The 26,516-nt window shown below is 39.4% G+C and overlaps 1 protein-coding gene and 1 long non-coding RNA gene across 3 annotated transcripts in view; one reads left to right on the top strand and one right to left on the bottom strand.

The window, feature by feature from the left end:
• Positions 1–386: 386 nt before the first annotated feature.
• Positions 387–24,976, top strand: LOC122239483. Of its 2 annotated transcripts, none has more exons than XR_006218671.1 (3): positions 387–613; positions 1,119–1,205; positions 24,585–24,976. It is a non-coding gene; the product is annotated as an uncharacterized LOC122239483 (long non-coding RNA). The 2 variants fall into 2 exon arrangements; XR_006218672.1 differs by lacking the exon at positions 387–613 and adding an exon at positions 780–1,013.
• JMY (junction mediating and regulatory protein, p53 cofactor) overlaps positions 13,608–26,516 on the bottom strand; it is a 94,489-nt gene continuing 81,580 nt past the window's right edge. The window contains 5 exon segments of the mRNA XM_007079982.3: positions 13,608–14,314; positions 18,693–19,003; positions 20,899–21,103; positions 21,106–21,498; positions 22,859–22,954. Of these exon segments, the coding sequence (XP_007080044.2) occupies positions 18,696–19,003; positions 20,899–21,103; positions 21,106–21,498; positions 22,859–22,954 (1,002 nt within the window). The 3' untranslated portion in view covers positions 13,608–14,314; positions 18,693–18,695.

Here is a 26,516-nt window from a genome sequence, read left to right as displayed (position 1 = left end):
TATTCTCTGTTGTTCATCTCTTTAGCTGTTTATTTGGCTCAATGAGTTCCTGCCCTCTAGCTTTTAAACCTTGCATTGAATTTGTCATATCACCTGTCACGGTTTTTGTTTGTGTCGTTCGTTGTTCTCAGAATATTCCTTTTTTTATTGCAACACATTCTTATTTCATGGGTGTAGTATTTCACCTTTTCCCGATAGAAGTAACTTTTTCCCCCTAGTCTCTGAATTGTCTATTTTCCAAGAGTTACTTTCCTTAGTTTGTTTTGGTCCCTCTCCATTGTGTGGAGATGTTCTGAAACTGTCTCTCCAATTCTAAGCAGTGTGTTCACATTCTACAGCAAAACCCTGGGGCGCTGGGTGAGGGATGTGGGGTGGAGCAGGCTGGCTGGTGGCTTTGGGGGGACATTGACCGGTCGGAGGCCAGCTTTGTCATCTGGTGACCCTCCTCCCATCCCCACATACAGATATCAACATGGGGTGGTCTTTTCTCTGCAGCCTTTTAGTTCCTCCAGAGAGGGATCTTCCAGATGCCTCTGGTGGCTATAGATGGCCAGCTGAGGCCCATCTCCTAACCAGGCAGGAGAAAGCAGCCAGGGGCCGCCTGGTTCTGAAGGTAGATTGTAACTTAATCCTCCAGCGTTCGGTGTCACCCTTGCCCTCCTCTTGTACTTGCGCTTAGATTCCAGATCCTTTCTGACTTGTTTATTCCAGACAATGAGCCTCTAGGTTCTTGGCTGGACAGGGGGCGGGAGAAATGGGGGGGGAGGGGGAATCTGTCGCGCCTGTTTGAGACGTTTCGCGCTCTCCTTTGCAGCCTCCGCCTTCATCCCCACCTTGCAGGGGAGGCGGTATCTCCACACGCCAGGCCCCTCTAGCTCTTGGCCAGTACTCCCCGCAGACTCTCCGGCAGCTCCCTCCCCGGCTGAGTCATTACTCACCCTGCTTCTTGCAGACGCTGACCTTCCTTGTCCCTAATTTTCTCTTTTGCTCTTCTTGATTGCTTCACTGTCATGGTAGGGATTTAGGAAGGAGTGTCAGTAAAAGCATGTTTCAGTCCATCATATTTAACCAGAAGTTCTTTGTCATTCTTTACATTTTTGGATGTTTTGATTCTTTAGGATTGTATTCCCACAGAACATCAGAAAATAGAAATTCTGCATTTTTCAGTGACACCCAATTTGCTCTACAAAAAGTAAAGCATGAAGGTAAGGGTTTGTTTTTGTTTTTGTTTTTTACTGTTAATATAAAATGTTGCCTCTTGTGTAATATTCCTTTTGTGACATGTGAATGAAATTACATTCCCTTAAAGAAGGTTCCCTTAAAGAAGGAAACATACAGGATTATTGCTGCCTTTCAGATTGTCCAGGAGCAATCTACTTCTAATCTCAGATGTTCTTGCTTCTAGCTTCCTCAAATCTTTGAGGTTCTTTGTGGGAAATTTTGGTATCCTCTTTTCAGGAGTATATAGCTAACGTTTACGTATGTGCAAGGCACTCTTCTATTTAATCCATGTAGCTACCGAATGAAGTTGATATTACGGTCTCCATTTTACAGATGAACCGATTGAAGCATGGAGAAGTAATCTGCCCAAATTCACACAGCTCAGCTAGGTGTCCTGAGTCGCAGATGTTGACCACTGTGCCATATGCCATGTTGCAACATCTTTGTATGTCACGAACTTGTTAAAGACCTGTCCACCTACTTCAAAGGAAACTCATGATATTAAAACACAGAGGAGTTCCTGTCTCTCCCTCTCTCTCTCCACACACACACACACATCCACACACACACACACAGCGAATTAAAAGGAACAGAGAACTGTGTAGACCAGAAGTTTGAGATGAGTTTTTTTTCCCTCCATTGGAGCACTAAATTTGCTCTGATTTCCTGGCAACTAATGAAAAAAAAAAGTGAAATGTTAGATTATATGGTTCTCATTGTTTTGTAGAGCAAGCATGCAAATTATTTTGCAGAGAAAAGTTTTTGGCAACTGAATTCTAGAAGCAATTTCTAGAATTCTAATAAAAGAATTCTATATTAAGGTTTTTTAAAAATCTTTTTTATTGTGAAATGTAATACTCAGAAAAATACATTAACATAAATGTACAGCTGACTGAATTGTTGGAAAGAGAGACACCACCTCCCCCCACCCTGGTCAAGAAATAGAAGCTTCACAGCCCCAAAGAAGCTCTCCTTGCCCACAAACATGACCATTATCATAATTTTTATGACAATCATCTCTTTGCTTATTTTTTTTTTTTACAGTTATACTACCTAAATAGCACACACACTGTATTTTTGCCTGTTTTTTTTTTTTTTTTTTAATCTTGATATGATTAGAATCACACATTATTCTTTTTGGCTTCTGTTGTTCAACTTTATGTCCGTGAGATTCATCCAAACTGGTCTGTGTAGCTACGTTCATTTTTATCGCACTATGGTACTTTACTTGGCTGTACGACATTTAGGACTCTCCCACAATTTGGCTACTCACTAGCTGGTGGACATTTGGGTTATTTGGGTTGTTGGCTACTATGGAGAATGCTGCTGTGAGCACTCTCATGTGTGTCTCCTGACTGAAGTGTGTGCATATATCAGCTGGGTCACAGGGCGAACATAGAGGATGTTTTTGTAGAGGATGCCTAGTGGTCTTCGCAAATGGTTGTACCATTTAAACCACCGCTAGTAATGTATGAAAGTTTTCTAAATTCTTTTTTTTTTTTAATTTTATTTAATGTTTATTTATTTTTGAGAGAGACAGAGACAGGATGTGAGTGGGTTAGGGGCAGAGAGAGAGAGGGAGACAAAGAATCCGAAGCAGGCTCCAGGCTCTGAGCTGTCAGCACAGAGCCTAATGTGGGGCTTGAACTCATGAGCTGTGAGATCATGACCTGAGCCGAGTCGGACGCTCAACCAACTGAGCTACGCAGGTGCCCCCTGAAAGTTTTCTAAATTCTTGAGAACACTTGAAATGCAGTCTTTTGCATTTTAACCATTCTTGAGGGTGTAATGGTATCTTAGTGTTCTCCTTATTACTTGTGACGTAGCCTTTTTTGTGTGCTCACCTTTTGAATCTCTTCTATGAATTCACTGCCCACTCAAGCTTCATGCCCAGGTTTCTACCACATTGTCTTCTTTTCCTTATCAGTTTTTAAACAGTGATAGCTGTTACAAGTTTAATTTTTACCTGATACCAGTATATAGAAATTGTTGATACCCAAATACTAAATCTTATCAAGTAATTCTTACTAAAACTCTTAATAGATTTTTTTAAATTTTCTACATACATAACCATAAATGTGCCCAACACTGTCATTTTCTTTCTGATCCTTCACCTTTTCTTTTTCTTGCCCGACTGCAATGTTAGTTCCCCTGATAGGGTGGTGAAAGGAAGCAGTGACAGAGGCCACCCTCGTCTTCTTCACAATCCGAAAAGGAGGCTCCATTGTCTGGTAGTGCATGAGGCCTGTTTGTCACTAGAAAAGAGAAATATTAGAGCAATGTTTATGGACTCTTCACTGCTTCAGGCTGAAAGTGATGCTTATTACTGCTTCTTTCATTTCATTGGACAGACAGGACCAGTTATGTAGCTCTTCTAACTGCACGGGTGCTAGCAAATGTAGGGAGAATCTGTAGATTACCTGGTTAGCAGAACCGTGACAGAGGATAAGGGGGGACCTACTCAAGGATGGGTGGGACATCCTCATGAGATGATATCTACATGGAAACCAGAAGGATGATGTATTCATTTCCTAGGACTGCTGTATTAAAGTACCAGAGACAGGGTGTCTTAACCAAGAGAAATTTATTGTCTCACCTGTGGTCTTTAGATGTTAGAAATCCAGAATCAAGGTGTCAGCAGGGGTAGTTCATTCTGAGGACTGTGAGGGAAGGATCTGTCCAGGCCTCTCTCCTCGCCTTGTACATGGCCATCTTTCCTGTGATATCTCTCCACATCATCGTCCCCCATGCATGTTCATATCTACATTTCCCCACTTACACAGATACCCTAGTGGATTGGGGCCCACTTTAACTTGACTACCGCTGTAAATACCCTATCTCCACCTTCTGAGGGTTAGGCCTTCAACGTATGTACTCTGAGGAGACAGATAAGTTGGTCATACTAAAAGGGGGGGAGAACAATTCTAGGAAGAGGACAGTTTGCCTAGGGCCTAAGATAAGAAACAGATTATTCATGTGGCTAGAACTCAGCAAGCCATGGGGCTGGTAGGAAGGGTCAAATCACAGCCAGCCTCGTTGGCAGTCCATAGGAAGACTTGCAATTTTATTCTAAGTGCAGTGGAAAGTAATTGGAGGTTTCTGTGGAAAGAGATGTGATCTAACCACTTTATGGGTGGAGAATATTGGAAGGTGTCAAGAGTGGCCACTCAGGAGGCCAGTGCAGTAGTTTAGTTGAGAGATGAAGGTGGTCTGGACAGAGAGTGATGACAGATGAGGGTGGTAAGGGACAGAGAAAGCAATGGAGGGAGGCCAGATATAATTTGGAGCTAGGCTTCATAGGACTTGTTGGAGAATTGGATGTGGAGGGTGAGGGTAAGAAAGACAGCAAGGAGAACTTGCAGTTTCCTAATTGCAGAACTGGATGAAGTGTGGAAGATGGGCAACCTGGGAAGGGTTGGGCTCAAGTTTCGACAAGATGGGGGTCAAGGGCACCATTCTGGACATGTTATATATGAGATATGCATGGGGCATCCAAATGAACAGACCATTAGGCAGCTGAATACATACAGATCTGGTGTTCTGAGAAGAGGTATAGATCAGAAAAAAGAAAAAACAAAAACAAAACTGGGAATCATCTAGACACATGTCATTTAGAGCCATGGGAAAGAGCACGGCTAACTAGGAAGAGAAAACAGTTATGAAGAACGTCTACGAACATTTAGAAATAGGTCTGTCTTCTTATCAACCATCCATGAAAGCCAAGGTATAAAGTCATTGTACTTGTATCTAATGCAGTGACTCACTGAACCCCTAATGCTGGGGTTGGTGAGGTAATAGGTCTAGTAACCCGCCTCCTGAGGACTCAACATAATGTGATACCACAGCTGAGATAACACGAGAGATTTATAGTTGACATTAGAAAACCTTCCAGCAAGTGCTGGGTCACAGTAAACTTATGGTTGCACTTTATGATGGTTGTCGGGCAACAGAGTTAACATTTCAAATGGTGTGGAACTGACCCATATATCTGCCCAGAGGTGGGTCACAGAGATAGTTTTAAAAAGTAATTTTAAAAAGTAATTTTTAAAGGTGGATCTGAACCACTGAAACACTTGAACATTTACTCAGAGAAGATCCCACAGGTTTTGGTTTTTCTTTAAGCATGAAAACGATCATTTTGGCCTACAACATGGCTGGGATGTTGGTGCCAACCGGACTACTTCGACCATAGAACCATAGTATGGCTTTTGCACAATGGAATTTTGTGTGTGTGTGAGGTTTGAGAGACAGCACACGCGTGCATGTGTGCATGCTCACGTGGGAGAGGAGCAGAGTGAGGGGGAGAGAGAATCCCAAGCAAGTTCTATGTCAGCACGGAGCCCGATGCCGGGGGCAGCTTCATGAACCGTGAGATCATGACCTGAGCCGAAATCCAGAGTTGGAAGCTTAACTTACCCACCAGGCGCCCCGCATAATGTAATTTTGAAAAAGATGATGTCACGATATGCTCTTGACGGCTACATGTGGTGAGTTTCTTCCCATCTTGTTATTCTTCTCCCAAGTCACTTAATGGTGTTAATTTATTCTTCTAGCTTAAGTATATATTTACACACTACCACACGAAAATTTAAAAATTCAGAGTAGGGCTTATTCTAAATCTTTCATAAGAAGTTTTAAGAATATAGGATTGATTCCTGCCAGACTTCGTTTCCTTTCCATTAAAAAAAAAAAAAAAAAGGTCGCAAACAACTTAAGGTTTCTTGCACTTTTCCAATTTCTCATCATCATTGGTTACAAAAAACCTCTGTTGATGGAGTTCAGTGCCCTTAGGGATAAATAACTAATTGTTCGTGGTAGTAAACTATTCCAACAGAAATCAACTAGCAGGTTTAATTGATGTAAGGCTTTTCTTCAAAAACCATCATATCCATAGTCTTGCAATGACTTGATTAAAGCATTAAGATTATTTCAACATAAAGGGTCTCCAGATCAGAGAGAATATGCAAGGCATTTACTGAGAGTTGAAAGAGCTCAAGTTGGCCCCAGTCAGTGGGGATGTTGTAGAATCATGTGGATAGAAAGAAATTGCTGAGACTAAAAGTGTCAGCATCTGCAGTTTAGAGACCTAACTGGATGGAAGTGAGAGAACTGTGTAGGCATATATGTATGTGGGGATACAGATGCTCCTGTGACTCCCCTTGTAGAAACTGTGTTGTGGGGAACAAGTTTCCTGCATCTACACTGCCTATTAGTCCTATGACTAACCATAATTATAGTCCGTGACTGACTTTATTTGAAGTCACATCTTGATGCCTTTGACTTTTTTCTGCCTCTTGAAAATTTTCATTGGTTTTCTCTAGCACATCTCAAAACAGGAGACTCAAGTCTAGTATTAGCTTAGAATGAGCTCTTTTCACAACAGTCTAAAACTAAAGCTGAACACTAGTTGAACCTTATAGGGTTAAGAGTGAAATTGGAAGTTGCTGTGGGGAATAATGGGTTAAATCAAAGCTGCCACTTAGTAGCCGTCACTATGGAGAACATCTAAACCTTTTTATTCCTTTTCTGTGCTTCAAATGAGGAATAACATTTGTAGAATTGTAAGGATTATATTGGCTTCTCTAATTCTTCCTCTTACACCTTTTTAAAAAATATGTATTTTTAAGAGAGTGTGCAGGTGAGCAGGGGAGGGGCAGAGAGGGAGACAGAGAATATGAAGCGATACTACACTGACAGCAGGGAGCACAGGGGCTCAAACACCAACTGTGAGACCTGAGCCAAAGTTGCATGCTTAACCGATTGAGCCACCCAGGTGCTCCACATCTTAACTTTCTTATTCCCCTACTTCCAGTGTTCTAAGAATGTTGACACATAGGGATGGTCATAGTTGCCTACATGCTTTCCAAATTAACAAGGGATGGAATTTAGATGGTGTCGATGTAAGAGAAACATTTTAGGCAGACACGTACAGGTAGAAAGGCAGGAGATGAGCATCTAAAATGGAAACAGTAGGACTAAAGGCTTGGAAAGGAGACCAAAGTCTGCCCACTGAAAGCCTTGTATATTGGCACATGTTTTACTGGCCAGAGGCAGGAAGTGTAGGACTGTACTGACTGCCCTGCAAACCTGGCCATTGGAATTAGTGACAGGGATGAATGTGAAATCAGAAAGACGCTTAATGCCCTGAGTATATGGAGTCATTCATAGCAACTGCCAAGAGCAGATGGAGGAGGCAAGAGGAAGAGAGGTAGCTGTGATTTGGAGAGACCCACGTGAACTCACACTGATTTTTGAGAGTGTGCGCCCAAGTGAGGGGCCGAGAGAGAGGGAGAGAGGGAGCGCAGAGCCTGGAGTGGGGCCTGTGCTCACGCAAGAGGATCTTGTTTTCTGGTTAGCAACAGAGTTGTGGTATCTTGTCTCTGTGCAAAGGGTATCCATGTAGTAACGTGGCAGAGGGACAGACGGCTTGGGAAATATGATCAAACTTTATTATCCATCAGTAACTGTTAGCATGTGATGGAATGTTGCTATTTTTGCACCAAAGAATCTCAAACCTCTCCCAAACAGCTTGAGCAAAGAATTCACAAGGTTTTCAACCAGCTTATGGAATTCAGCAAGGTCAGGATGTGGGACAGTTGCAAAGGACTGAGGAATTCTGTCGGGCCGAGATTTCCACGTTTTGTGTTTTTTTACCTGTCGTAGTAAAGGTGGCTAGTCCAACAGAGGGGTCACCCACTGAGGCTACCCTTAAGCCACCACACCATGACTTTCCTAAGGATGAACTAGATAATAGGATTCTTCTGAAGTCTTAAGAGTTTAATTCAAGAGGCAGAGGTGATAACTTGTCAGTTTGGCTAGACGTCCTCTAGTAATCAAACCCTTTGGGCTAGTTTCTGATGTATGTGCAGACAGAACACATGGAATTAAGGCCCCTTCCTTCAGAGAAATTTCTCACTTAATACAAAATTCTGAAGCTGGAAGAAGTACCAAATTCTACTGTGTTCAGCCTGTCATTTTAAAAATGGTAGTTTGGGGAAGGAACAAATAAATCACTTAATACCAGCCTGTGAACCTTTTCACATAGCCCTAGTAATAAAAAATCAGCAACAAAAATCCTCTAAGGGGGCAAAACTGATTTCAACTGCACCGGGAGAGATGGAACTGGAGCCCTTATTCAGGGACCAGGGTACCATCTGGGATCTAAGTCCCTTTAAGGACACCTGCCCTGAAATGTGTGCCTTGTGTATGTCGGGGGCCGCATCAGGTCAGCACTGGATAAGGGTATCTGCTGGGTTCCATTTAGGTCAGTCCCATGTTTAAGTGTAAAACCAATAATCTCAATTTAAATGGTCACAACTGCTTGCTAAAATGAAAGGTATTTAAAGACCTTCCAACTTTGAAAGCCAACATTGCCCAACGATGTGGACAGCTTTATAGATCACATAAATAAGGCTGTTATTATCACAAATTCAGCTACCGTTAAAACACTTCATTATAAATACTCAGGAAGAGGCACTGGTACAGGGGTACACCATCTCTGAAGCCTGTTTATCATCTTATAGCAAAAGCACACCACCAATGCATTTTTTTCTTTTTAAGTGTATTTATTTTGAGAGAGGGAGAGAGAATCCCAAGTCGGCTCCACACTGGGGAGGAGGGCTCGAACCCACAGATGGTAAGATCATGACCTGCACCAAAATCAAGAGGCGCTCAACTGACAGAGCCACCCAGGTGCCCCACCAATGTTATTTTAAACAAACAAAATGAAGTTAACTCAATAAATATCTTTTATTAAAGAAAAAGAGGAATATTGTTAAGCACCAAAACTGTATGTTGTTACATTGCATGTACAAGAGAAGGTGACTGCAATACTTGCTGTACAAGTACTTAACTCTGAAGTCGTAAGTGTAAAAAACAGGAAATACAAAGCAGTAATTACAATGCAGAAAAGTTGCACTAAAGAGCAAAAGGCAACAGTCAAAACAATTATTGGAGATTTCAGAGTATTGCTATAAATGCCTGCTTAGTTTTTTCTTTGTACTTTTAATACTTTAAAATATTAATGGAGCATATAAGTATTGTAAATTTGCAAGAGTGGCATTTACAATACACTGTGCATACTTCCATCTAATGTACGGTGTTAAAGCCATCTTTAAAAGCCAAGCACAATGTGCTAGTGTTTTGCTTCTACCATTATAATATTGCACAAAGCTAATAAAATAGTGAATTGGTCTGCCATTGTAATTTTCATTGAACCAGAAAGGCTAAAAAACATGTCAGTTTCATTAGCCCTTATGGGCTTTCATCATGCAAAATGATCTGTAGCCTTCGAATTTTCACAAACAATATATATATTATGGTTTCACACTTGGCAAGACATACAGTACAGTAAGAAACTCAATGAGACAGTGTTGATTCTGTCCGAGTCAAAGAAGTCAGAAGTCACTGTCTGGGTTGTATCGTCTACCCCTCTTGGTTCACAATTGAAGGGAAAATGCCATCTTGTGATCATGAAGACTTCTTAAAACCAATGTAATTAGTATTGGGAAAAGCTGTAACTTGTTACACTCTGATAGTTAACCATAGAACATGCAAGTTAAAAAAAAAAAAACAAAAACCCAAACGTCCCTTGTTAAAATTCAGCTCTATAACCAACACCCATACCTTTCTGTATACATCTAAAAATCACTTTGCACAGCCTTTCCTATCCACCCTTAATTCCCCCAAATTGAGGCACTCTTATAACCGACTTTAAAAAAAAAAAAAAAAAAAAAAAAAAACCAGAAAAACTTTCCCTTACCTCTCAAAACAAATGACTGCTTTGAGATTCAGTGTGAAAGAGTATTGATATAATATTTAACATGTCAACCTCAGAGGTATTTTCTGTACATGCACCTTAGTGGCATAATTAAAGAGGGAAGGGGAGAAACATTTAGAAATTTGGATTCTCAATTAAATTCCTCAAATACCAAGCTGTACATTTACTGTGGGCAAAACATTTTAGAATGAACACATCTTCAAAATAACCCAATGGGCAAACATTTCTCTCTCTCTCTCTCACACACACACACACACACACACACACTCTCCAAATTCCCTCTCACTGTACAAAAAACCTCTGTTTACATACATGATAGTTTAGGCAGCAATATAAACTCATTTTTTAAGAAAAGCTTTTAAATTAGATTATTTATAGGATAAAAAATACCATTGCTTTATTTTACAAAGCAATTTAAGCAGAGGTTCCTCCTCATGTGCTTTAACTAAAGAGCACTTTGTAGCAAAGTTCAGAAGTAACTACTGAATTGTTCAGCAGCACTAAATCAATGCAACACGCTCCAACAGTAAGGTGCTTCTACTTTTTTTACCTCTTCCCTCTGAAATCAATCGTGCTGGCCCATCCTCTAGCACTAAGCATAGCTCTTCTAAGCAATAAAGGTGAAATAAAATCTGTTTATAATGCACATTTAACTTTACATTATCATTTAAATTCAGTGCAAGAGTTAGGGACAACTTATTAGGGTTTCTGTTCTCCTTATCAAATGGTTGCATGTTAACAATGCATCTGCCACGATTTTTAAATGTTTTACAGCTGTTCAAGAAGATTTCTTAAAATAAACCTGGTTAAAGCATATGAAATTTCAACTTCCTGATAAGGCCGTCATGGACCCATTAGTGCTTTACAGATTGCTATCTCATGATACTTTTTTTTTTTTTTTTAAACCTGTACTTAGTGAAAGAAAAACTTGCCTTAGGCTAAAAGCACGGATTCACATTTATACACAAACTCAATGAATGCAATTAAAAAATGGCATCTTAGGGAATGTATAAAATTGTGTTAATTGTATCCTGGTCCCATTCCAAACAGAGGATGCTGCCCGTTCATTTTTGTTCCACTGATATATGAGTTTTAATTCTTGGTGCCTGCTATGATCTAAGTATGCTTTACAATTTAACACTCTTATCGCAAAGTGGTCGTGCCATGTTACCTAATATTGGTACACAGTTCAGCTTCGTAGAAACAAGGATTTCCACCCCCACCCCCCTCATTATACAGAGTAAATGAAAGTGCTGAAGATTTTCTATGGTTTCACGTAATGAGAAAAAACCCACATTCCCACTGTGGAAATCCTACACCTGATCCACTCTTAGAGCTGTGCCTAGTTGTTTTAAAAATACACATTAAGAAATCTTTCAGTTCTGCAATGAAGAACTAGGGAATGATTGTTTTCAATACTAACCACCAACTCAAAACCTATAAAACATAGAGCAAACAAGACAACTGCTCATCTTTTAAAAATCCTCTTTAGCCAGGCCTTTTGTCACACTGCTACCCCACAGTACCCCCCATATTGGAGATGGGTAGGAATACGTTTTCTGTGTGCCACACTGGTTATATACACAACAGTTTGAGTATTAAGTGGCACTCAAGTGGGCAGTAACATTAGCCTTACAATACCCCCAAGTTATCTATTTGTTTCCCCACTTAAAATATATTGCAGTCTAGACTGATAAATCAACTCGTAAACTGATTCGGCATAAGCAAGCAGCTGTTTGTGTATTCTTATGACAAATGATACACTGAGATAAAACTATCAAATATTTTAAACCATATAAATAGTACAGGCAAGTCCAGTACTTGAAACATGATCACCTGTAAATGTCATCCTAACTAAATATATAAAACCTTAATGTAAAGCGCAAAAATGCTCATTTTTTTTTTAAGGGCAGGTGGAGAAAAGGGGAATTTAACCATGCTTACATAATTTTGTTGGGTTCCAAAACCTCCTTAAAATTAACAGGTTGGGGGGAGAAAATAAAATTAACACGAGGATTCAACTGGTAATGTCATCTTGGACAAATGGACTGGAGTTATTTGAAATTTTAGCATTATTTACGAGAACTCCAAAGGATGGTGATCTGTACTAACTTGTACTTCTGTGGAAGGAGGAATTGGAATCTTAAGGACAGAAGATACGTGTACTGGAAAAGTTACTCAGCAGAGAATAAGCACAGCTGGTTGCTAACAAGACCGCACTTTAACCTGCTCATCATCAAGTGAGATGCCCTTCATGGAGTGCCACAGTGGGATGTGCTCAGAGGTATGGATGCACCTCCGAAGGATTCACAGGGGTCTGTACCCCTCCAATATTTGCCAGAGACTTACTAGAACATGGCTGTGAAAGACAAGTCCCAAGACCCATTTCTAAGAGAACCTGTCTTTTGATGGAATCCCAGCTCTAACACTAAATGGGGAGCAATTCCTGGCATAGAAAAATCCCAGTGCTTTTGCTGTACGTTTAATATTAGGTTCTCTTGTATTTTTCAGAATGTCAATGGATGAAAAAACGAACTGATCCATAAGCATCCAGAGGTTTGAAACTGATACGTGATTTTTTAAAGGTTTGCAAATTTGCTTAAAAAAAAAAAAATCAAACCAATCAGTCTTTGGTTGAAAAGAATGCTTCAGTTCTGTACTGAAGGAAACGGGAGGAGGGGAGGGTCCACACCCACCTCCCCACTGTGAGATGAACATTAAAATATATATCTCGTGTACAGATGTAATCTTCCAAGATAAGAAGTGGGAATAAAACATGAATAAAATATGAAACATGTGAAAATGCTGTGCAAAAGCTCCTACTCATCAGTAAGCAGGAAGTTTTCTCCTTAATTATTTTAAAGGAAGTAACATCTTAAAGGGACAAATCTGTGAGCATTTTTTTTCTCTCCATGAAAACCACTTTATACACGTTCAAGGACTTTTACTCTAGGACTGCTTTTCTGGGTCTAGGCCAGAGAAATGCCTCAGAAAAAATAAAAGTTCTTTTTGGTTCCTCAGTCCTTAACTCCCTTCATATAAAGGCCAACATGTGTCTTATACAGAATTACACTCTACAGAATACTATAGACTGGGTCCAACAGATCTACCTTCGGTCAAGACCCCAGCAGTCCTGCTGATAATTCATAATGGCTCCTTTCACATAAATGCATCTTTCAGGACTCCAATACAGCAAAATCAGCACCTAGAACTTTATACCTATGTTTTAAAAAGTCTCCTGACAGTAACAAAGGCTCTCTCCCAAAATCCCACTCAAAACATGTGAGGACAGTAAAATGCCAGCCCAGAAGGCTTTTCTGCCTGTCTAGTTTCTGCATTATTTGTAGAGCACATTTCACTGCGGAGCGTAACAAAGAGAAACTTAAATGTGCCCGTTACAAAGATTTAAGATCAGCATCCCTATTATTGAATCCTCTTTTTTGATTCTGAATAGGAAAGTCATGTTGCGTTACGCTAATCAAGCAATCGTTCAAACAAAAAGACTAAAAATAATTTGAAATATTATCAAGTTACAAAGTATTGCTTTTCATACACAAAGTTGCACATGAAATTCAAACTATTATAAATTCACAATTATGAAGAGCTATTTAAAAGCATGGAAATTTTTACTTCAAAACCTTACAAAGTGTAAGAGTGTGTGGTCTTTTAAAAATATGCCATGGTAAGTCTATCATGTTGTGGTAAACACATTAAATGCATCTCTGTGGTTATGTTATCTTTTCAGATGTTGAACATCTTTAAAATGTGAACATTTTCAGTGCATTTCCACCTGATTCTTTCCAATTCCTGTCCTATAGCTATCATGATACACTTCTTTTTCAGAGTGCTGCACTATTTATATAAGCTGGTATGGAAGAGGTGCGGTCTTTTCAAGCAGAGGACTATTCAGTGCACTTAAAGATGGATTTCAAAGCAGACTCAATACAGCTCACAGTAGATCTCTGTCAACCCAGTGTTCTTCCAACTCAGAGCAACCCCTAGCTTTACTGGCCACTACAAGGATGTAACTGGGTGGACAGGAGGGGAAGGTGCTTAAAAAAACCAGGCATGTCCAGAAGGCCTTTTCTTCACTGCATCAGGAGCACTGCACATCTAAAACTCATGTTAACCACCAACTACTGGAATGACTGGAAAAGTGATAACTTGCCAACTGTGCCTCCGTTTTTTCACACCACTGTGCCAATACACTTTGCATCTAATGGAATCCAATTAGGAAATCGCATGTTTAAAATTTTGTTTTCCAAAACAGTAAGAACTGATCTTCAACTGAATTTTTTCTTTCTGTTGAGTCACCTGTTTAGAAAAAAAATAATACAATGTATTAAAAAATGATGGCTTATTAAGGTCAGTGTGTATATATATGTTCCCACACAACTTCTCTAACACCCAGATGAACACTGATAAATAGCTTAGAAATACCCATTTGTAGAGATAGCATACAGGAGACACTTTTTTTAAAAAAAAGATACATTTCTATTCATAAAACAGTAAAAATGAAAACAAAATAACCCGAATATGGATTTTGATCACATAAGGTTGTAGGGTAGATTCACTTTTATTTCTTCTAACATTTTATGTCAAAACTATATGGTAAAAAGGAAAAAACAGTCTAAAATATTGGCGTCAAACTGCCAGCGTAGTAAGAATTGTTAAATGATATTTTAAAAATTCACTAGACTGTGAGTTTTTGTTCTATTGCTATTTAGAGGATAGCATTAGTACTGGTCTTTAAAGGGATCCTTGTGGTAGGGCTTTTTAAGTTTCAGAATAGTTGTGTTTGAGATCCATGGCTTACATATGGCATAGGAATAATTCTTTGAAAGACCTACTTGGCAGATAAAAACAGACATGCATTATTAGTTCTACGTTATTTAATACTATAGCTACATGTGGCTTTTGAGCACTTGAAATGTGGCTAGTCTGAGAAAATGGATTTTTAATGTGATGTAAATTGAAATCTGAAGCAGCATAAAATATTTGTTCATTAAATATAATTTTATTGTTTTGGTAAGACATTTCACATTTAACCACTGAACACTTATCATCAACACTGAGATGTGCTACTAGTTAAAATACACACTGGATTTTGAAGACCCAGGTACAAAACAAATGTGAAATACCTCGTGAATTTTTGATAGCAATAACATGTTGAAACATACGATTTTGGATACATCATATAAAATAAGTATTAATGAAATCAATTTCACGTTTCTTTTTACCTTTTTAATGTGACTTGAACTGTTTAAATTCCATCCATCCCTCAAACTGTATTTCTAACAGACAGTATTGTCATAGTTACTTCATAACTTTATGAAGGAACCCACAGAAAACAAAATAGAAAATAAAAAGCTTATATATGTATTTCATTCCGTTTAGAAATTTCCTTCAAGGACACTATTACCTATGGCTATCCCAAGAAGAGTTTTCAAGAAAGACAAAGCAGAACAGGATATCTTCACTTTCTATTTCATGAAGTTTTGAGAAATTATTTTATTTATTTATTTATTTAACAAGAGACAAGAGTGTGAGCAGGGGAGAGGCAGAGAGAGTGAGAGAGAGACACAGAATCTGAAGCAGGCTCCAGGCTCTGAGCTGTCAGCACAGAGCCCGACGCGGGGCTTGAACCCATGTATGTGAGATCATGACCTGCGCTGAAGTCGGGACACTCAAGCAACTGAGCTACCCAGGGGCCCTGAGAAATTATCTTCTTTGAAGAGCTAATGGTTTAAAATCTTAAACTAGGGGTGCCTGAGTGACTTGACCAGTTAAGTGTGCAACTCTTGATTTCAGCTCAGATCATAATCTTACAGTTCATGAGTTCTAGCCCTGCCGTTGGGCTCTGCGTTGGCAGTGTGGAGCCTGCTCAGGATTGATTCTCAATCTCCCTCTCCCTCTGCCCCTCCCCCCTGCTCTCTCTCTCTCTCTCTCTCTGAAAAAGAAACAAAATCTACAAAAAACTGATTAATAGGAAATACAAATTATAGCCTGTTTATCCATCTGTAGAGAAGCCATCTAAAAGTTCAGTCTTTAAAAATGATTTCCCAAGGGGCACCTGAGTGGCTCAGTTGGTTAAGTGTCTGACTCCAGCTTAGGCCATGATCTCACAGTTCGTGGGTTCAAGCCCCACATTGGGCTCTGTGCTGACAGCTCAGATCCTGGAGCCTGACTTTGGATTCGGTGTCTCCTCCTCTCTCTGCCCCTCTCTTGCTTGGCCTCTGTCTCCCTCTCTCAAAAATAAACAAACATTAAAAAAAAAATTTTTTTTTTTTAATGATTTCCCAAGACCACAAGACAAGGCAGTGAGAATAGCTCCTTTATCACTGCCTGCTCGAATTGGTAGGGATTACAACTAGTCTATGGTTTGCTTCTGGTGTAGGATGCATTGTTTTTTGTTTTGTTTTGTTTTTAAGTGACTTTGCAGATATCTGAGCTCATACATATTCTGGGACCATTTCATTGTTTCTCTCAATATTCTAACACATACAACAGTCATAAATAATCGGCCAAAAAAAGAGTTTTTAGGCAACTTTCAAAGTGATATTCATCCTGGGCATATTCTTAACGCCTGCTGTAAGGGTAAATTAGCAGTCCAAAGCTATAAATAACCATGGAGGCACTTGGACATACAAAATGCTGCTGCAATGTCTATGTCTTGGGCAGGATCCGGTGAGATGGCAGAAAACAGAAATGATGGGCTGGCCTGAGCAACAGCAGGTGGGTCACATACCCCAACTGGGCTACTGTGGGCAGCTGTATCAAAAGGACTAAACACTCGCTTATATGAAGGCCCAATCTGTGCTAAGATGGTAGTTTTAGGCATAGGCTTAGCAGCTCACTGAGAAGCTTCAAGCAGGAGACAAGACGACAGGTAACAAGCACTGTTAAGTGGGAGACAATCTACAAGATTGAAAAAGATTCCCAGTCACACACCCTGAGTCTCTAGCACTGAGTATACACAATAATATATTTGCTATCTTCTACAAAGCATAGTGTACATATGTTAAGCACAAATGGTTTGAAATTATTTTGGGACTCGAAAACACTGAATCATACAACATGATAATTAGGGCCTCTATAAATAACAGGGGGAAAAAGATACCAACAGCCCAATACCCATGGCATAACACTGGTGCTATCAAATGTTGTCTGGAGCATAACCACTTATTGAGATTTTTCACCCCCATTTTGTTAAAGCTACTGACAGTAGATCCTGAAGGGAAGTGGTACAGATGAGAGTATAACACAGGAACATCTAAATTTTCCTGATGGCCCCATGCCCAAAAGGAACAAGTGAAACTGCTTTTAGTAGTATTTTATTTGATATATCCAAAACAGTATCTTTTAGCATGTAATCAGTATAAAAACCTTAATGACATACTTTACCTTTTCTGTATGGAGTTTTCAAAATCCACATGTACGCCTGCATGTACCTCAGATCTACTCAGAATTCATGGGAGTGAAAGCCAGGAATCTGCATTTTTAATAATCTCTCAGGGAATTCTTACCATCAGGCATGTTTAAAAAGCACTGGCTAATAAGTAAGTTTATTATTCCTTTATCTATTCCCCTTCCAGAACTATGAGTCTTCCCCAGTTTGGTGAATATTGTGAAGCCCACAGAAACAGTCCATCAAGAGAGCAATTAAGATGCTTAATAGAATATATCTGCATAGTTGCATTACAGTTTGCACAAATAATATAATTTCAGTTATGACTAATATCAGTTCTCTATATACTATATATAGCATGTTATCTTTACTGACTCTATTTAGCAGAATTTGTGCCACAGTACTATGTAATTAGCTTCCTAAAATGTGGTAGAGTAACAACTCTATTACTTTAGGAAAATGTCCAATGTGTAGCCAATACCATGGGCATACCCAATAAGGTATGCATACACTTATTACATGTTTGTTGTTTTAGCTGCAATTTTATCTGGATTATGCAGTAACTGTGATAAGCCTTAAAATGATAATTTTAACCTTAATTTTAAAGGCTTAGAAAGCTAAATAACCAAACAATGCAGTAATTTTTCTGGATTGATCTCAGACAATTCCTCTCTGGGCAGCTAAGCAGATATCACAATTCAAGGTAGCAAGCACCTGAGTGGATCAGTTGGTTGGGGTCCTACTTCAACTCAGATCATGATCTCACAGTTCCTGAGTCTGAGCCCCACATAGGGCTCTTTGATGACAGCTCAGAGCCTAGAGCCTCCTTCAGATTCTGTGTCTCCTCCTCTCTCTGCCCCTCCCCCACTCATTCCCTCTTCCTCCCTCTCTTCTTCCCTCTCTCAAAATGAACATTAAAAAAAAAAAAAATCAAAATTCAATATATATAACAGTTTGTACCTGAAATACTTTGGTGAGGAAAGAGCTTTTGGGTTTTAAAGTAAGAGTAAGACTGCCACCTTACTGGAATCAGTCTATCCTCTTTATTTGGGCTATACTGTAGAAATTTTTAATGAGCAGGTATAAACCTGGCATTTATATAACTATCTTTGAAAAGTGCTTTACTGTTTGTTAGGTTTCTAGAAACTACACAAAACCTGAAGTTTACAGATCTATGGTCGATTCTATAGCTGAGCTATATAACAATAAACCTCATCAATAAAATATAACAGACCTCATCATCCACTATTAGTGAATGCTACTAAAGAAATTAAGACCATTTACTTGTTAGTTTTCCCAATCTGTGCAGGGTAAAGCCTCCTCTTCATCCTCTGACTCAGGGGACGCTTCTTTGATTCTTCTAAGAGCTTCATGGATGCTCCGTGTTAGAGGATCTGTGTCAGGCAAAAGTGTGAAGGATTCTCTCAAAACTTCCTTCTGTACCTTCTTCAATTTCACCCCTTTCCGTATTTGTGCCAAGATATTATTACTATCATCTTCATCAGGAAAAGGAGGCAGAGTTCGCTGTTCAACCTTTTTCAGATGAAAACTACCACGCTTCAAGGAAGCTAGCACCTCATCCATGGGTGAGCTCACTTTATAAAATGAAAGAGAAGAATTACAGTTAGGATCACAATTAGAGTCAAACTGATAACCTCTAGACTTTAGGACTGTGATAGCCAAGGACACTGAAAACAAAATGAACCATGAACCATGGACAGGTGTGCCAAAAACACATGAAATACCAATTGTACTTGTTTTAAAAAAAAAAAAAAAAAAAAAAAAAAAGCCGGGGCACTCCTGGATGTCTCAGTCGGTTAAGCCTCCAACTTCGATTCAGGTCATGATCTCACAGTTCCTGAGTCCGAGTCCCAAGTTGGGCTCTGTGCTGACAGTTCAGAACATGGAGCCTGCTTCAGATTCTGTGTCTTCCTCTCTCTCTGCCCCTCCCCCGCTCTCTCTCTCTCAAAAATAAAACCTAAAGGAAAAAAGCCAGACTCACCTTCCAAATTAGTATTTTTATAATTTCCCCTTAAGACACCTAAGCAGACTGGGAGCTGGGAGGTAGTCTTTAGGAATTTCATAGCTGAGACTCCCAAAGGCACCAGCACAATCTAAATTCAGAGAGCAATTTGAGTTACAAATGTAATTTTAAAGAACTAAGTTTTGATCCAGTATGGTTTTTTTTTTTTTTTAAGAGATTTTATTTTGTTTTTGTTTGTTTTTTAAGTAAACTCTACTCCTGATGTGGGGCTCAAATGCACAACACTGAGATCAAGAGTCACATGCTCTACCGACGGAGCCAGCTAGGTGCCCCTACTACGATGATTGTTCTGTTTTACCATTTAGTTGTTTTACATATGAAATTCTACTCCAGTTATGGTAAGAAATATTTTACTAAACGGTCTCTCAGATTAAAATGTAATATGCAAATTGTTTTATATAATGTTCTCCCAATGAAAGCTACAGAGAGGGATTATTCTCTGTTCTTTTCAAAAAGAGCTTTATTAAGGCATATCGGACACACAATAAATTGTCTATATTACTATCTTTCCTCTTTTTTTTTTTTTTTTTAATACAAAGAGTGTATCAAGGCCCTCAATAAATATGTGACCAAATGTTGCATGGTCCTGCCAAAGCCATCTTAGTGTTGACAGCCCTTCCCAACTGTCTTACTTTTTCTGTGAATACTGTGCTTGTATTTCCTAGGTTTAAAATCAGATTTTTGGGGCACCTGGGTGACTCAGTTGGTTAAGCATCCAACTCTTGGGGTGCCTGGGTGGCTCAGTCGGTTGAGCGTCCGACTTCAGCTCACGTCATGATCTCACGGTTCGTGAGTTCAAGCCCCGTGTCAGGCTCTGTGCTGATGGCTCAGAGCCTGGAGCCTGCTTCGGATTCTGTGTCTCCCTCTCTTTCTGCCCCTCCCCCGCTCATATTCTGTCAATCTCTCTCTCAAAAATAAATAAGCATTCAAAAAAATTAAAAAAAAAAAAAAAGCATCCAAGTCTTAATTTTGACTCAAGTCATGATCTTACGGTTGGTGACACTGAGCCCTGCATTAGGCTCTATGTTCACAGCAAAGAGCCCGCTTGGGATTTTCTCTTTCCCTTTCTCTCTGCCCCTCCCCTGCTTGTGCACATGTGCACTCTCTCAAAAATACATTTAAAAAATGACAAAAATGAAGTCAGATTTTCTTCCTAACACAAAAGGAGCCACTTACTATGTATTACCAGTTAGATTAAGTACCACCTCAGAATATATAATTTTTAAAACATCCCTAAGAGCTCAAGAAGGTACACATTTGTGTCTAGACTCATTTGTTGATGTGGGTTGGTAGAATTCTGCCAGGCTGTGACTTTGAAACCTATTTGCAATCAAATAATGCCCAAAGTAAAATAATGTTTTAAGCTTTGTTGGGTCCTATGAAATAAAAGGGCCTTTGATTATGACTCACTTTACTCAACAGATTAAAAATGTGTTTCTAACTTACCTCTCCTCCTCTGCAAACCTTCAGCAGTCTTTTTGAGCTTCTTCCTGGCACTGACCAGCTGACTACTGTCAAAGAGATGTGCTGAGGGGGCACTCGCAGACTTGGGGATCCTCTTCTCGTTCGCCTCTGTTCTAGGCAGACCTTTCTCCAGTGTCTCTGGGGAGGTGTCTTTAGCAACAGGCAGAGGTGGTGGGGGGGGGGGGGGGGAGGAGGTGGTGGCGGGGGAGGTGGTGTTGGAGGAAGAGGTGGGGGGAGTGGATCTATGGTAACGGAACCTGGTTCGAGGTCAGTATTATTCAAAAGTGGAAGAGAAACAGTGGGCGGCAGTTCAGAGGTAACACCACTGAGAGGTAATGAAGCGGCTTCAAGTTGTGCTAGCGAAGTATCTTCAAGGTGTGCGAGGCTTTGGGCTTCTGTTTTGTGTGATGACCCAAGCTCGCCTATTCCTTCCTCTGCCTTTGCACTTTTCTCTTCTACCTGTAGTGCTCCTGGCAGAGAGTCACACTGGTCCTCACAGGGCACAGGACTGGCTGTGCTTCTTCTTCTTGCATGAGCCAGTCGCAATCTGGTTGATTTAAGTATGACTTGGCCAGGGTACCTCTAAAAAAGTAGAATTGATTGTAACTGGTCAAATTAGTTTACAACAATCTATGAACTGATGGCTATTTTCTCCTTCAGGTCCAAGATGTTGTTTCGGAGCTGTTGTGATTTCAGGGGGAAATTCTTTGATACGGTTATACAGAAGACCAGAATACCAAAGCATAATCCCTTTCAACAGCCGTCATCCAACTCTATTTGCTTATCAAATCTTTTATCAAGGCCCTATTCCCTCTTATCCACTTAAGAAGTCAACTATTCAAAATTACCACAGGATTTAAAAAAGATCTTTAATTAGTGAAATCACTAGCTTAAGTGGAAAAATAATAGCAATATAAAATATCAAACATCAATGCTATTGGGGCGCCTGGGTGGCCCAGTTGGTTAAGCGTCCAACTTTGGCTCAGGCCATATCTCATGGTCTGTGAGTTTCAGCCCCATGCCAGGCTCTGTGCTGACAGCTCAGGGCCTGAAGCCTGCTTTGATTGTGTGTCTCCCTCTCTCTCTCTTTCCCTCCCCCATCTGCACTCTCACTCAACATTAAACATTAAAAAAATGGTTTTAATACATGCCATTGGTATATACTAAGCTATGGAACTATTAGTTTCTTACATGTATCTTCAAATGCTTACAGATTAAAACATTAATCTTTTTAAAAAGTTTCTTGGCATTTAAAAAAAAAACTCTCAAAACAGTATGTACATTTTATGATGGAAGGAGAGGGAATAAAATTTTTCAAGTACTGATATACATAACTCTCATTCTTTTATTATAATAAAACCTAGCATTAATGGATTTGGTGAACAACATTTACTCAACACAGGGTGGTCCACAACCACCATATACTCTCTTCACTATAATACTACAAGGATTTCATCAAGAGCTTCCTGCACCTATAAGGTGATCCCTCAGCACAGACAATAGAAGTAGATTCCTGAGCACTTATGACAACTGCCAAACCATTTCTGACGTAAGCTGATCCATTCTCTAATTCTGCCACTGGTCCCTCCCACAGATTACCACCATAAGGTTACTGAATGTGTTCTGGTGACAAGTTCATGCCTAAAATGGACAGTCACTTGTGAGCCTATTAATTTTATAAAACTCAAGAAGAATTCAGGTTTGGCACAGGCCCTGACCACTCCTCTTACACTACTAAAGTGGAAGGCCAACAGCACAAGAATATTAATTCCAGATACAACTGGAAGAAGGGTAGCCCTGTAATCAAACATTAATTTAAAATTTTATTTTCTAAATAATAAAAGGGAAAACCAAGTTTTTATCATAATCTTATAACAGGAGTGTGTATGCAGCTCTGCTTAAAAAGCAATGAAAAACAACAGATGGGCCACACTTTTATTACCTGTTTAAAAGTTCGAAGTCTGTCCAAAGTTCTTTGTCTCTCTTGGCTAACCCAGGCACTTTTTCTTTCTTCTTCATCATGTAATTTTTCTCTCTTCTGATAAAAAATTAACAGTAATTCCATTATGATGTGTCCCATTCATTTTTATTATTAATAGGGAAAAAAGAGAGCTCTCCCAGTTAAGTAAAATGGATAACTCCAATGAATGATTCATTAAACAGTGTTTATGGCATGAAACTACCAGTTTTAAATAGAAATCATGATTTTAAAATCCAGAATGATATGCTGACAAAAACAATACTGTTTCATTTTTGCATTTACCCACAATTAAAGATGTTTGCGCTGAAATAAAGTCAAATTTTCTCTGAACTAAAATTGTTCCTGTGGGGTTGTGGCTTAAACAGCTTAAGTGTAAAATACCTGTAGCTGCTATATTCTGCTAAATTAAATAGTTGACCTTAAAAACAAAATCAGCAACCACCTGGCCAGTAATTTAGACACTGCACATTAGTTCAACCAACATAACCAGCAGCTAGAAAAAGTATCTTGCATTTTACATGAATGACTTGGCTCAATATCACCCCTTAAAGTTGGGAGTTATCAGCACAGAAATTTAAAATTTTTTCCCATGTTAATGCTAACTAGTGCAGCAACTGTGGAAAACAGTATGGAGGCACCTCAAAAAATTAAAAGCAGAGACTCCTGAGTGGCTCAGTCCAGGGAGCCACCCGACTCAGTTTCAGTTCAGATCATGATCCCAGAGTCGTGGGATCAAACCCTGCATTGAGTTCCACACTGAAAGGGGAGCCTGCTTAAGATTCTGTGTCCCTCCCTCTGCTCCTCTACACCACTTATGCATTTTCTCTTTCTAAAAAAAAAAAAAAATTAATAAAAATAGAACTACTGTATTGTCTAGTAAGTAATTCCACTGCTGGGTATTTAACCAAAGAATACAAAAACACTAACTCAAAAAGAGATACACACCCCTATATTTATTGCACCATTATTTACAATGGCCACATTATGGAAGCAGCCCAAGTGTCCATTAATGGATAAAGAAGGTGTGGTATATATACATGGAATGGAATGTTACTCAGCCACAAAAATAATGAAAATTTTCCATCTGCAGCGACATGGATGAAGCTACGGAGTATAATACAAAGTGAAAAAAAATCTGAAAAAGACAAGTATATGATTTCACTCATCTGTGGAGTTGAAGAAATTTAAAAAATGAGCAAAGGAAAAAACACAAATCAAGAAACAGACTCTTAACTACAAAGAACAAACAGATGGTTATCAGAGCAGGTGGGGGGGGGGGCGGATGAAATAGGTGAAGGGGATTAAGAGTACATTTCATTTATCACGACGAGCAGTGAGTAATGTAAAGAATTGGTGAATCACTATACTGTACACCGGAAACAAATAGAACAGTGTATATTAACTATACTGGAATAAAAAAAATTATACTGTTCAAACAATGAAAAGATATCTAATTACATCTCATTTTGCAGAATATTAAAAGGCTATCGAGCTATGCAGATAGGTTTGGCTTTTATTCCTACTTTGTTTTAAAAACTTGGAGATACCTCCTACAAGACCAGTTAATGTTGTGTGCACAGGACAGTGGTCTCCAGTGTGTCATTAACTTGTCTCTCTTCCATTCATCCTGTTCAAATTCAATCTTCCATTATTCCCTTACATTACTACCTCTCTTCTTCCCCACCAGCTCCTCTAGTCAGAGTTACTGCTTCATTTGTCGTGGATGACCACATCGGAATCTACAGGGCGACTTGAATCTTCAGGCACAAAGTGAACATCCTGTTTCAGAAAACTCTGTTGCACACTCATCACCTGGTAAAGTCACTAGACTTCCACAATAAACAAAGACTGAATATTCAGGCAGAAGATGGGTTGAGGGAAGGGAGACCTCACGCCTCTCGACAGCAACAACATTCAATGTTTCCAGAAGTTTGACAGAGAGAAAATATGGCACTGTGACCTAGACAAACTGTTTCTGACTTAGAAAGGAAATGGACAAGCATTCCCAAAATATGCCAGAACACAGTATGATGACCATGAAACGTTCCGGAAGTAGTACCTGCATGAACGTTAACTAACTCCAAGAAAAATCAAAATAAAGTCAGGAATAGAAAAGTTGTGATAATCTATTTTGGTATTGATTTTTTTTCACGTTTTCCTGTATTGCTTTAATCTTTTATAATGATGATGCATATCTCTTTACAAACACAATGAGGTTTCTTTTTAAAAACGTATAGGAATGGCAGAGAAGCACTTTTGCAAGCCAGTAATTAAAACTGCTCATAATCGAAGGATTTTTAAAGTAAGAGTCAAGAAATTTAGAATGTTTTTATAAATATATATATATATGTATACACACACACACACACATATATATACATACACACAGCAAGATAATTACTCAGAAAAAAATTCACCTTGCTTAGATAATAGGACAGTATTACAAAATATTAACTAAAAAGCAAGAAAACTTCATCAATTCACAGAGTAAAAAAGATAGCATGTAAAATACCATCTAAGAGAGGGGCACCTGGGTCCCTCCGTCAGTTAAGTGTACAACTCTTGATTTTGGCTCAGGCCATGAACTCATGGTTCGTGGGATCAAGCCCTGTACCCGGGCTCTGTGTTGACAGTGCAAACCTCCTTGGGATTCTCTCTCCCTCTCTCTCTGCCACCCCCCCCCCCCCACTTACACTCTCTCTCTCAAAATAAATATTTAAAAATATACCACCCAAGAGAGTAAAATGGTAGGGGAAAAGCTGCTTAAGATAAGGAAATACCATTCTTCCATGAAATGCTTACCAATTATGTGTCAGCCAGGCCCTATATTAAGCCCTAGGAGAGAAGCAGGAATGAGTAAGTGGTGGTGAGGTAAGTGGCAGGCATGTTAAGCAGAGAGGGTTAGCTGTCAAGCACCAAGGAAGAAACTGACCCTACTGGAGGAGGAGGTGGTGAAAAGGAGGATAGTTCCTAGAAGAAAGCACAAGCAGTAATCTCTTAAACATTGGTCTTAGCAACATTTTCTAGATAGGTCTCCTAAGGCAAAGGAAACAAAACCAAAAATCAACTATTGGGGCTACACCAATATAAAAAGTTCTGGCAAAACCATCAACAGAACAAAGAGGCATCCTATTGAATCGAAGAATATATTTGCAAATGATATGTCCAATAAGGAGTTAATGTCCAAACTATATAAAGAATAGCAAGGAAAATAATAATCTGCTTTAAAAATGGGCAGAGGACATGCAAACGGCCAACAGACACATGAAAACATGCTCAATGTCAGTAATTATCACTAATCATCAAGGAAATACAAATGAGTACCAAAATGACGTATCACCTCACACCTGTCAGAATGGCTAGAATCAAAAAGAAGTAACAAGTGGTGGCAAGGATGTGGATAAAAGGAACCCTCATACACTGTTAGTGGGAATGTAAAATGGTACAACCACTATGGAAAATAATATGGAGATTCCTCAAAAAACTAAAAATAGAAATACCCTGGGGCGCCTTGGTGGCTCAGTCGGTTGAGCATCCAACTTTGGTTCAGGTCATGATCTGATGGTTCGTGAGTTCAAGACCCACATCGGGCTCTATGCTGTCGTTCAGAGCCTGCTTG

Source organism: Panthera tigris, chromosome A1 (genome assembly GCF_018350195.1).
Source record: "Panthera tigris isolate Pti1 chromosome A1, P.tigris_Pti1_mat1.1, whole genome shotgun sequence".
NCBI classification, from domain to species: domain Eukaryota; kingdom Metazoa; phylum Chordata; class Mammalia; order Carnivora; family Felidae; genus Panthera; species Panthera tigris.
The sequence above is the reverse complement of the archived record's forward strand: the minus strand, read 5'-3'. Positions and strand labels throughout refer to the sequence as shown.